A 13732-nucleotide genomic window follows, 5' to 3' on the forward strand; every position below is an offset into this window, starting at 1 on the left:
TGTAACACTAGGAACTTAAGGCTACCCAAATGCTTGTCAAGAATAAAGATAAACATACAAAAATAACATATACTACAGCACAGTTAGGTACTAAGAAGAAAAGAAAGAAAAGAAACAGAGAAACCAGATGAAGAATCCATCATCAGAGAACCAGGTTAATTATGGGAAATTCACAGAATGGAATTCTATGCAGCCATTTAAAGAAGAATGAAATACCTGTTATGCTGTTACAAAAAGCTCTCCTCAACCTCCAGGATATTTTAATAAATGAAAAAGAGCCAGTACAGGGGCACCTGGGTGGCTCAGTTGGTTAAGCATCCAACTTCGGCTCAGGTCATGATCTCACCGTTCGTAAGTTCAAGCCCCACATCAGGCTCTGTGCTGACAGCCTGGAGCCTGCTTCAGATTCTGTGTCTCACACTCTCTCACTCTCCCTCTCTCAAAAATAAATAAACATTAAAAAAAAAAAAGAGCACAGTATAGAATCATCTGTACTGTATGACGTCCGCCTTCTTGGATGGTAACTCAAAACTGTCAATGTTGTTTACTGCTGGAGAAGTGGACTGTAGGAAGGAGACAAGAGATTTTCACTTCTCATTTTCTCATCTTTCTATATTGCTTGAATTTCTCACTAGATTTTTTTGGTTTTGTTTTTTTTAATTACAGGGTATGTGGTCAAAGGAGATATGAACCCTTTCTTGTATTCATCTTTTTACCTCCCTATATCGCTTAAAGCTGATAAATGTTATACATTAAAATAATTCTTTAACGAATAATCAATAAAGAATGCTAATAAGCCGATTAATTCCAAAACTAGTGATAAAGGGAAAGAAACAGTTAATTCCGCCTCTCCTACACAAACTATACCACTAGGTAACCAAAGGGGTAGATAAAGAAAAATCTTCTCTTGGGGAGCCTGGGTGGCTCAGTCGGTTAAGCCGCCGACTTTGGCTCAGGTCATGATCTCACGGTCCATGAGTTCAAGCCCCGCGTCGGGCTCTGTGCTGACAGCTCAGAGCCTGGAGCCTGTTTCAGATTCTGTGTCTCCCTCTCTCTGACCCTCCCCCGTTCATGCTCTGTCTCTCTCTGTCTCAAAAATAAATAAACGTTAAAAAAAAAAAAAAGAAAAAAAAAAAAAGAAAAATCTTCTCTTTATGGAAGTATTCTAACTAGTAAATAAAAAAGAATTACGTAAGTAAATTATCATCATTTTGGAACCACTCATAAATAAATGAATGGATACTGACATTGGTCAATGGCAGTAAACATGACAAAAAGAGAAATCAAACATTTTATGCTTCCTGATGGAAGACTATACCTCCCACTTATAAAATATTCTTTAAATTTATTTATTTATTTATTTTGAAAGAGAGACAGGCAGAGGGAGAGACAGAGAGAGAATCCCAAGCAGGCTCCGCACTGTCAGGACAGAGCCCAATGCAGGGCTTGAACTCATGAACCACGAGATCATGACCTGAGCCGAACTGGAGTTGGACACTTAACGGACTGAGCCACCCAGGCACCCCTATAAAATATTCTTGAAGGGAAAAAACTGAATCTGATCAAGCTTCTCTAGATCCAACTACCAATTTACAGGAAAGAGAAGAATATGTTAAAAGATGCAGCAGGGATGTAATAAGCAAAATCCAGAAAGTGGAAAACTTTGCAGGATAAAAGAGCACTGCTGACCAAAAACAAATTGCAAGGGGAAAATAAGAGACATGAGGAAAATCTGTAGATGAGGGTTTTCCAAAAGCAGCACTAGTGACACTTAGGGATGGGTAATTCTTTCTCGTGGGGGCCGTGCTGTGCACGGATGTTTAACAGCATCCCTGCCCTCTACCTACTCGACTCCAGCAGCAATCCCCCCTCTCCATCCACCGGCCCCAAACCCCGGTGCCACCAAAGTGTTTCTAGATATTCCCAAGTATCTTCTGGTGGGGGACAAAACCTATCCAGTTGAGAACTACTGCTACAGATTAAAAGACTTGTGGACTATATTTGGATCCTGATTCAAACAAACAGTAAAAAAAAAAAAAGTTAATGACATTTTTGAGACAAGTGAAAATCTGAACAATGACTATTTCATGAAATTAAGGAATTGTCAATTATTTTTAGTTGTGATACGGTATTTTTCTATAAGATGCCTTATCTTACAGATACACATGCTAAAATATTCACAAATGATTTGTCATGAATTTGCTTCAAAATAACTAAATGCAGGGGCGCCTAGCTGGTTCAGTAGAGCATGCAATTCTTGATCTCGGGGTTGTAAGTTCAAGTCTCATGTTTTGGGCGAGAGATTACTTAAAAGTTTTTTTAAATCTTAATACAAAAAATGCAAGGGAAGAGGGAGAGTTCAATGAAACAAGACTGGTCATGAATTGATAATCACTGAAGCATAGTGATGGTTACCTGGGAGCACATTGTATTATTCGGTCTACTTTTGTGTATGTTTGAAATCTTCTCTAGAAAAAACAAAAATTAAAGTCAAGACCATCATGGTAACTAGCAGCACTCAGCTGAATGACAAGCCAACCCAGTAACTCAATCTTGGTAACATTCAACTGGTTTCCACTAACTATCCCATGAATGTCACTCAGAGGCACTCAAACTAATGCATTAAACACACACACACACACACACACACACACACACACACACACACGCTATTCCTCTTTTTCCAAGACAAATTAAAAGAAACTCCCAGGATACTTTAAACCCCGGGGGTTCACAAAACACAGATTAGAAAATGCTGCTTTAGAGATATTCCTGAATCATTAATAATGCTTTAGAGATTCCTATTATATTCATTTAGTTGCTCAGTGTATATCTGTTCCTTTATGTCGCTTCGATTCATCAATTTTGTTTAATACTAAAAATGACCAAAAGCAGTGGTATTTTAAAATTTAGATAAGAATAATATTTTTATCTTTCTTTTTAAATACAATTTATTGTCAAATTGGCTTACATACAACATCCAGTGCTTATCCCAACAAGTGCCCTCCTCAATGCCCATCACCCATTTTCCCTCTCCCCACTCCCCCCTCCACCCTCAGTTTGTTCTCTGTACTTAAGAGTCTCTTGTGGTTTGCCTCCCTCTCTCTCTGTTTGTAACTATATTTTTTCCCCTTCCCTTCCCCCATGGTCTTCTGTTAAGTTTCTCAAGACCCACATAAGAATAATATTTTTAAACTTAAGTACAAAGCATCACAGGAATACAACTTAAATATCCACTAGTGAACACTGTAGTGAAGAATATTTTCCCACAAGGCTATTCTTCCCAGCCAGCTAATGATAAGGTACACTTAAAAATATGTTATGTGTATATTAACAGATGTAAGAGGGAAAGCATACGGTTCTCTTCATAGATGCTGAAGAAGTCTTTTGACAAATTCAATATTCATTCATGATAAAAACATTAAAAAAAAAAAACCTAAGAGACTCTTAATAGGATAAATTATGCCTAAAGCTAGTATCTAATTTAATGAAGAAACAGAGGCCTTTCCACTAAAATCAAGAACAAAGAAAGGATGTCCACTATCTCCACCACTATTTAATATTGCAAGTGGGATAAGCCTGTACAATTAGATAAGAGAATTCATTTAGAGGCAGAATAGGTATGATAGGGACCTCTAGTGAACTGATAATACAACGAACTCAAACAATTCTTTTAGTAAAATAGCTGGAAATAAAAGTAACTCCCAAAGTCAAATCTTCATATATACAACCAATAACCAATTAGCAAGCAAATGATAGAGAAAAGCCCATTTACAACAGTAACAAAGAAAACAATATATAGGAATAAACTTATAAACTTGCAAAATCTTCAGAAAAAAAAAAAAAACATTTAAACGTATCTGATAGTCACATTAAGTAGACCTAAATAAAGAGACATCCCTGTTCTTGGGATTACAATGTCCATTCTCCCTAATTTAGAAATTCAATGTAATACCAGTAAAATATCAACAAGCCTTTTTTTTTTTTTAACTTTTAATTTTAATTCCAATTAGTTAACATAACAGTGTTATAGTAGTTTCAGGTATACAATGTAGTGATTCAACAACTCCATACATCACCCAATGCTCATCACAACAAGGGCACTCCTTAAATCCCCATCACCTATTTCACCTATCCACCCTCCTCCGGTAACCATCAGTTTGTTCTCTATAATTAAGAGTCTGTTTCTTGCTTTCAAATAATCAACGAGCTTTTAATGAAATTAGACAAGTTGCTCCTGAAGTTCATATGGAAAAATACACCCCCAAGAATAGCCAGAAAAACACTGAAAATAACTAACTGCAAGGCTGGGACTGGTGTTACCAGACTTTAAAACATACAATAAAAGCCATACTTAAAAGTATGGTAGTGGTATAAGAGTAGATAAACAGATCAGTGGAAAATAACAGAAAGGGGAGAAACTGATTCACATATATACAGAATTTCAATATCTGATAAAGGTAGCATGTCAAATTACCGGGGCAAATAAGAACTTTTCAATAAATAGTGCTGCGACAGTTAGGAAAATTTATTTAGAAAAAAATAAAACTATATCCCTATTTCATACCATATACAAGAATAACTTCCAAATATATTAGGGATATAAATGTAAAAGAACAAAGAACCATACAAGTTCTCAAAGAAAACCGTTAAAATCCTTTTTAACCTTGGGGTAGAGAAAAGCTTGCTAATTATGACTCAAAATCCAGAACCAATAAAAGACTGGTAAATAAGACTATATATGTGATATGTGATATGTGTGTGTGTGTGTGTGTGTGTGTGTGTGTGTGTGTGTGTACATTTGCATGGCATAAAAAACATCACCACAGGCAAAATTATAAAAATAACTATGACCATGGAAGGAATATTTACATATGCCACAAAGGGCTAACATTCCTAAAATGTAAAGAGCTCCAAAAACCTGACAGAGTCAGAAAAAGTTATAAACAATCTTCAAAAAAAGAAAATGCCCTCAAATATATGAAATGTTGTTTAAACTCATTTATAATTAGGGAAACACACAGAGATACTATTTTTCACCTATCAGATTGGCAAAGATTAAAAAACATGACAACATTCTGATGGCAAGAACATGGGGAAAGATGCACTCTCATATCCTGCTGGTGGAACTGCAAAATGGTGCAACAATTCTGGAGGGAAATCTGGTAATCTTAACAAACAATATATGCACTTATCTTTTGACCAAGTAAACCTACTTCTGCCAATCTAACCTGAATATACCTCCAACAATATGAAAATACATATGCACAAGGTTATACTTTTTTGGTAGCCATTTGTAATCACAAAATACTATAAACAATCTAACTGCCCATATACAAGAGAATGGATGAATAAAACAGGGAACATCCACACAAAGGAGTACTATACAGCTGTTAAAAAGAATAAGGAAGAGCTCTATGAACGGACATGGAATGATTTCCAGTATGTATTCTTAAGTGAAAAAAAAACAAAGAAGAGTACTCATCATAAGCCACCCTGTGTGTAAAGGAAATAGATACAAGAAAATACACATTAATCTTCCCACATTTTGTGGGAAAACAAAAACTCCACAACGGATAAATCAGAAACTAAAGAGAGGTAGCTGGAAAAGAGATGCAAAGGTACTGGAGAGATGAACAGGGTGTGACCCTTCTGAGTACACCTTTTCACGTAACTCTGACTTCTCAGAATCATGGTAATACTTTACGTACTCAAAGTATAAACCAACAATTAAACCAACCAGGATGTGGGAGGAAACCAAAATGCAACACAAATAGTAACATATAAACCCAACTGTATTACAAATAAATGACATGACACACTAAATTGGGGGATAAAAGAACAGAACCTAAGTGTGGAAAACAGTGTTTGACTAGATGTTATAGATAGCTAGAAAGTATAGGCTAGATATTATAGATACATATTTGATATTATAAAGCTAAAGATATTGTAGGTATAAGGCTAAAAACAAAAAGAACCACAAATAAATGCTATAATTTAGTTAGTAAATCTATGACAACAGTGTGGTTTAGCAATTCTAGAACTACTTTATGTATATACTAGGATGGAAGAAAACATAACTATATTGGAGATAATAAGAGCTAGACTGTCCAAACCACTGCTGGACAAAAAAGTTAAAAGTAAGGAAAGGGAGAAGGCTAAACTGAACTCTGTAGTATTAAATTAGCATCAAAGTTATGATTATGAAAACTCGTAGGTTTTAAAACATACAGATAGATGGAACAGAAACAAATACAGTTGTGTATGCATAATAAATTTCCTAGCTTGGTCATGGAGAACGCCTACAAGCAAAAAGCCCATCTAATGCCAGACCTTCCTTTCTAAAAACCAGTCTCCAATAAAAGGAACCAGGACTCACAGAAACACACACAAAAATCATCCAAGTTTCTATTAATTCACACCATAATTAATGGAAAAGTATAATACTAATAATATTAATGGAAAAGTAAACAATCACTATAGTAACAAAATGTCACTTCCAAAAAGAATCAGAAACTTGGTAGCAGCTGCAAGATCAACACTGGTCAACTGTTCAAAAGCTGTGCAAATTATTGTGGGGTTTGAATTGCTCAAACCAAGTAAAGCTTGCTTCATAATCAAATTCCTCTACACCTGTTCCATTATTCTTAAATCCCCATTTCAGATCAAATATAAAGGCATTCTTCCCCTTGGATATTCAGTAAAATCAATTTCATACCTAAGAACACAGGATATGAGAGCATACCAAGCAGAAATCTTCCCCAAACTGAGAGTTAAAAAAGAAAAAAAAGAAAAAAAAAAAAGTTGATGAGAGAACTATGTCACTGCCTCCAAGCAGCCTGAGATGACTCCCACATCAAAACAGATTTTGTTCAATAGCAAAATCAAGTACACATATATTCACTTTTATAAGTCAAACACATGAAAAGAATGCTCATATATTTTCTTATGATAAACTGTCATCTCAAAAAGAAAGTGGCGGGGTGGTGGGGGGCGGCGGGGGCTTCTGGGTGGCTCAGTTGGTTAAGCATCTGACTCTTGATATCAGCTCAGGTCATGATCTCACAGTTCATGATTTCAAGCCCTGAGTCAGGCACTGCACTGATAGCTTGGGGCCCACTTGGGATTCTCTCTCCCTCCCTTTATCCCTACCCCCCCCCACACACACACACTCATGCGCATGCATGCTCATTCTCTCTCAAAATAAATAAATAAAACTTTGGAAAAAAAAGATATTGGTAAGTTCCTCAAATGGGCTTTTCATTTTCTTATAGGGAAATACACGTTCACCTGGTAAGTTTATGTCGCAACACTAGAAGTAATTTCACCTTTAAGAAGATATATAAAATAAATTTTAAAAATAATTTTTATCCCTAATGTAAAAAGTAATAAAGTAACAAGAAATAAAGAAGTAAATAAAAATAAGAAATCCATTATAACAAGCATGAAAACAAAGTTATAAAACTTCTCAAATATTTTATAAGTGCCACTCCCAAAGCAGTTATGACTGTTTTTAATATATTCATGCCAAAGACAATAACTTAATAAAGAACAAAAACAAAAGTACAATGTTTATAGATGTATCTCTCTGGAAACTGTTCCATCTATTCCACCAATGCCCCCCCTCACCCCATCCCAGGATAAAAACAGACAAGGGGGAAGAAACCCAATACCGCCCACTACTGGTCAAGAGAGCGAGCTCAGGAGTCAGCTCACCTGAATTCAGATGCTAGCTCTAAGACCTTCTAGCTTTGGACGCTGGAAGAGTTAGTAACCTCTCTAACCCTCAGATCCCATCTGTAAAATAAGGATAACAATAACCCGTATCCAGCAAGGTGACTATGAGAAATAGATGAGCTAATTAATACATCTAACACAACAGTGCCTAGCACTTGGTATAAAGCATTCAATAGTGTCTGAGTGAATTCCAGGACTCCGATGACTTCAGGTGAGGACCTGAGAAACTGCTACCAAATAGCACTATTCTAGATAAAATTTTTCTTTTCTCATAAACGAAGCTTTTCATTCATTCTTTTATGACATCTGAAAATTACCAAAATTGATTCCAACTTTTAAAGTCCTCTCACCTGGATGATTACAACAGCCGTCTTCCTGGTCTGCCTGTCACCTTTGCCTCTCTGTCTATTCTCCACATAGCAGCCAGAATGAAGCTTTTAAAGGTTAAGTCAAATCGTTTACTCCTCTATTCAAAATATACCTGAGCAAAATAAAAAATATTCTTGTGTTCAAATGTCTCCTCAAGGCCTTCCATAATCACACCATATAAAAGCGGCCTTTTATACTACTTCCCAGCCTTTCTTTTTTCCTAGGTCAATTTCCTTTTCTTTTGTAATATATACTTATCTATCTTCCCCCACTAGAATATAAGTTACAAGACAGCAAGGAACATCATCTTCATTGCTATACTCCTAGCACCAAGAACAGCACCACGCATACCACAAACCCCGAGCCAAAGCCAACATCATACTCAACAATAAAACACAGGCGGCAATCCCATTAAAGATGGGGACAAGAAAAAAAATCGCAAATACCATACATCAGCTACCAAATTGGCAAATTATTAACTTTTTAAATTTTGAAGTACACTTCAACAATAAAATCGTTTTTAAAAAATCTCCAGTGCAGGGGGCGCCTGGGTGGTGCAGTTGGTTGAGCAGCTGATTCTTGACTTCATCTCAGGTCATGATCCCAGGGTCATGGGATAGAGCCCTAAGTTGGGCTCCACGCTGAGCTCAGAGCCTGTCTAAGATTCTGTCTCTTTCTCCCTCTGCCCCTCACTCATGTGCATGTGCACTCTCTCTCTCTCTCTCGTGTTTAAAAAAAAAAAAAAGACAATTATTTAGGGGAGCCCAAGGGGCTCAGTCGGTTAAGCATCCAACTTCAGCTCAGGTCATGATCTCCGAGTTAGTTGGTGGATTCGAGCCCTACACTGGGCAGGCTCTGCCCTTGACAATGTGGAGCCTGCCCAGTATATATTCATATTCATTCATTCATATTCTCTCCCTTCCTCTCTCTCTCTCTCAAAATAAGTAAACTTAAAAAGAAAGATCTCCAGTGCACATACATCTCAGTGAATTTTTACAACTGCGTACATTTATGTAACCACCACCCAAGATCAAGATACACATTTCCTGAACTTCAGAAGCTCTCTTGGTTGGGTCTCCTCTCAGTAAATAGCCCCAGAGAGGTAAGCACCAGTCTGACTTCTCTCACCCAATTACTCCTGTATTTGAACTTCATATAAGTAGGTTCAAACAGTAGTTGCTTTTGTGCCTGGCTTCTTTCATTCAACTTTATATCTGTGACATTTGCCCATGTTATTGCATGCATCAATAGTGCGTTCCTTTTTTAATCATTGGGTAGCACTCTGTCTTATGAATATACCACAATTTATCAAATCCACTGTTGATGACATTCAGGCTGTTTCAGTTTGGAGATAATATGAATAGTACAGCTGCAAACAATCTTCGGTATGTCTTTTGGTGGAAATATTATCTGCAGACTGGCGAAATGTTTGACTGGTTCTGGGGGAAGGGTTTAATAATACTTTAGACTACGGATGACACAGGGAACTAGAAGTGGGCAGTGCTGGTGAGAGTGTAAACTGGAATAACCTTTCTGGAGGACAATGTGGCAACAGGCACCAGAAGCTTGAAAATATCTGTGCCCTGAGACGAATAATTCTACTTCAAGGAAATTTCTTATCGGATACTTACAAGTGCCAGACTTCTAAGTGTTTTGCATGTATTAATGCATGTGATTTATTCTATGGACATATTAGAGATGCTCACAATGGTTTAGAAGGATGTCAACCATCCATCACTAGGAATTGCAAGTAGTAGCAGTAAATAAGGTAAAAAACTAAAAGGGGAATGATGTGAAAACATGCTGTACCTCTATGAAATTAAACATTATGCAGCCACTGAAACTGTTTTTAAAGAACATCACAGACACAGGAAAAAACATATGTTAGCAAAGTTAACAGTGGAATGAATAAAATGAATTCCAGTTTTTTAAATCTATGCATATCCCTTAAATGTTAAAATAGTGGTAATCCCTGGAAGACATGGGTACTTTCGTACTCTTGATATTTTTCTGTACTCCCCATTTTTTCCATATTGATTTTGTCAATCAAAGAGAATACAACACTAAAAGGACTAGTAAACAAAGGTGTTTACATTCTTATGGGGAGACAGAAGATATAATCCAATTTAATAGGGCAGTGACGCAGTTTTGTATAGGATGAAATTGAGAGTACTATGTGAAAGACCTCGAGCCTAGAGATCAGGGGGTGAGACATTATCAGGAAAGATCTCCATTGTCTTACTTCCACCAAGGACTCCCGAGAGGAAGAACTCCATCTCTAGGCTGGAAGGAACCTTCGTAAGAAAATCCTGTTAATTCTTCAGCTCACCATCCTTAGGATATCAATTACACATTGTACCCTGGCAAGTGTTCTTTTCCCCGCCCACTTAGAAAAAAGGCTTAGCCAGAGGAGGAGTGAAAGAATTCCTGAACACCAAGGATACGGTAGTTCAACAGCTTCAAACGTGGAGGAAGCTGGTTCCACCCACTTTGCAGCCTGGCTGAAATGCATGAAGGAAGGGCCTCTCTCTCCCTGTCAGGCTAAATGAGGGCAAAAACTTTTCAGATTTCCAGATGTCAGAAACTCCAGATAGAGTAAACTCAAATTTATACCAAAACACTGATCCCTTGAGTTCAAAAAATTCTTCTACTTAAAGAAATAAAATCATCAAGAAATTATCCTGGTAAAGGTAATTCTCTGTATCAGCCCTCCCACTCCCTCCTCCTCTGCAGACAGACCACTCCTGGAAACCAAAGGAAAGCGGAGCAGGAAGATTAAAACTATACCTTAGTATCTAAGTGGCCAATTCTCACTTCAGCAAATGATATTTGTTTAATAATTAATACATAAAGAATATTTTGAGGTGTTCAAGAAAACCACCACTCATTTTTATGGTACAATAAACATTATTTTCTCAAATGTTGCTCAAATTACCCATACTTGATTAAGAAACTTGCTAAGAAGATGTTGCTTTTGCGTGGCAGGGCGTTATTACTAAATTTTCTAACTTGTGACATCTGAACCACATTAAAATTCTCAAGGACTGCTGGTCAAAAAACAAAACAAAACAAAACATTTCAGAGTCACTTCCACAGATATGAAGTCACACAAATTTATGTGATAAATTTATGTTTTGGTCTCACTCTCCCTCCTTCAATATATGCCCTCTTTATTTTCCCTTCAAACTTCTGTTTTCAAATTTATACTTAAATGTTACAAAATTCTCCATAACCTACCTGCAGCTTTTCATGGCTATAGTGTTAAATTGCCTAAATTAAGATTTAAGAAAATTCTAGTCTAAAATTTATTAATGTATCACATCTCTACATCGCACAATAGAACAAATTTCTTATGCAGCTAAAATAGTTTTTTGAAAAAAGTAACTATTTACATAATCACCAGGGATCCTGGTTTTATTCTATATGTAACCTAGATTTTTGGATAATCTACTCCGGTTGCCTAGAATATTTTATGGGAACAGAGGATATAGAAATAGAACTGGCAAAATTTGGTATGTTCAAATTTCGGCTTTACATATAATCAAAATACAGAAAAAAAATCGCTTTGGAATAATAAAAAAGAACGCTGGATAATTTATTCTTAATTACATGTTCCAAAGTTGTAATAATATTCCCTTAGCATAGACCAGACTGTGAAAGATTACCTGATATACAAAATTAGGACGCTGTCCTTCTTTTACAGTGACAATTTGGCGGGGGGGGGGGGGGTGGTCATTGTTGTCGCTGTCAGAATTGTGCAACCTGATTAAATAAAACTACTTGAAGATTAAGTAAAACTAACTGTACCTAGCACTAAACACTGCAAAGAACGCTGTAACAGAAGCGGTTTTCTCTCCCAGGGCCAGTAGAGGGAGACTAAGACATCTGGCCTGGTCGTGCAGTGTTTCTGTAAAATTGGGGAGGGGGAGCGGAGGCTGTATTTAAATGTCCTGCTGTCAATCAAAGGACACTTCCTACAATCACAGTCACCATATCTGCTATTAGCCGTGAGCGTACTCTCGCCAAGATACAACGCCAAACGGTGCTCGCGTAACCTGCTTCACCTAAAGGTGACCGCAGGCTTTGCCACAACACCCAAATAAGGACTTTGGGAGCCCAACCCCAACTAGTTTCTTTGTTTAAATGCCTGCGAATCCCTCCCACGCCGGAGTCAAGAGGCTGTGGCGCCGCCCTTTATTAGCCTCACACTTTGATTACAAAACACACGAGTCGACGGCTTGGCGGCGGAGGCGGCCCGAGCTCTCACAAACGTCAAACCCGAAACGCAGGCGGCTGCGGAGGCAGAGGGCGACGCTCGCCGCCCCCGCCACCCGACCCAAAGTGCCCACCGGCCGGCCAAAGTTCGCCCGCACCAGGCCCCCCGGATGCGAACCCCCGGCCGTCCGGGTGTCGCCGGCTCCTTGGGCGACGGGAAATTTCACTCTTTGTAAAGTTTGAGCTGCGGCGCGGGGGCGACTCAGGGGGTTGGGGACCAGAGGCTGTCGTTCGGGCCCCGCTGACCACTCCACCCTCGCCAGGACCGGGTGTGCTGGGGCGGCGGGTGGGGGGCACGGTCAGAGCCGACCTGCCGCCCCGCCCGGGACCCCCGGCCCCAAACTTCCGACTGGCATCTTTTAAGTCCCCGAGAGTGCCTCATCTGTTGCTCTGTTTACTCCTCGGAGCCTCGCCGGGCTGGCGCTGCCGACGCCCCCGTCCCAGTGTCCCGCGGCCGAGGAAGTTTGATAAAGACCGGGGAAGGGGGCGCGACGGGGACCGCGGAGGGGGAGGGGAAGAGGGCAAATTCTGGAGACCCTGAGCTGGGGCGAGCCGGTCGCCGCCCGGAAGGAAGGCGCTGCGGCCAGCCGAGCAGGGCGGCCGGCCGGGCGGCGACTCCGGGCCGGAGCCCCGGGCGGGCGGGGCGGCGGCCGGGCTGCGGGCGCCGCGAGGGGCGGCGGGCCCCGCCGGCGCTCCGCCCGCCGCCTCCGCCGGCGCCTGCCCCGGCCGCGTCCCCTCGCCCCGGTCTCCCCCTGCCAACTTCTCGGCCGGCCCCCTTTGTTCCCGTTTGTTGTGGCGACTCTTCTCCCGGCCGGGAGATCCCACCGGCCCCCCTCAGCCCGCCCAGCGCCCGGCGAGCCCGGGGCCCCGCGCGCCCCGCTGCCCGGGCCGGGGGCTCGGAGCTGGGGCCCCTCGGCGCTCGGCGCCGCGGCCGGGCGGAGGGGGGCGCGGGCGGCCGGCGCGGCGGCGGCGGCGGTTGGCCCGTGGCCGTCCGCGGCGGCGGCGGCGGGGCTGGAGGGGGTTTATTTACCTGCCGTGGAACCAGTCCTTGCATATATCGCACTCGATCATGAAGCGGTTCACGTCGTACGGCTGCCGGCACACACAGTACACCGGCGGGGGCGGCGGGGGCGCCGAGGCCCGGCCCGGAGCCGCCACCGACACGGCTGCCGCGGCGGCTCCAGCTGCTGCTCCCGCGGCCACCGCCGCCGCCGCTCCGGCCATCTTTAAAAAACACACACACGCTCGCTCGCTGCTCCGCTCGCCGACTGGAGCGAGCGCAGCCGCCAGCCAGCGCCGCCTCCTGCAGCAGCCGGAGCAGCAGCCGCGGCGGCTGCGGCGGCGGCGGCGG

The 13732-nt window shown here is 41.0% G+C and overlaps 1 protein-coding gene across 1 annotated transcript in view; it reads right to left on the reverse strand.

Annotated features, from left to right (window-relative positions):
* The window catches only part of KDM7A (lysine demethylase 7A), an 82044-nt gene extending 68312 nt beyond the window's left edge, over positions 1–13732 (reverse strand). Inside the window, exon 1 of the mRNA XM_060633931.3 lies at positions 13412–13732. Within this exon, the coding sequence (XP_060489914.1) occupies positions 13412–13605 (194 nt within the window). The 5' untranslated portion in view covers positions 13606–13732. The remainder of the gene's footprint in view (positions 1–13411) is intronic.

This window comes from Panthera onca, chromosome A2 (assembly GCF_046562875.1).
Source record: "Panthera onca isolate mPanOnc1 chromosome A2, mPanOnc1 haplotype 2, whole genome shotgun sequence".
NCBI classification, from domain to species: domain Eukaryota; kingdom Metazoa; phylum Chordata; class Mammalia; order Carnivora; family Felidae; genus Panthera; species Panthera onca.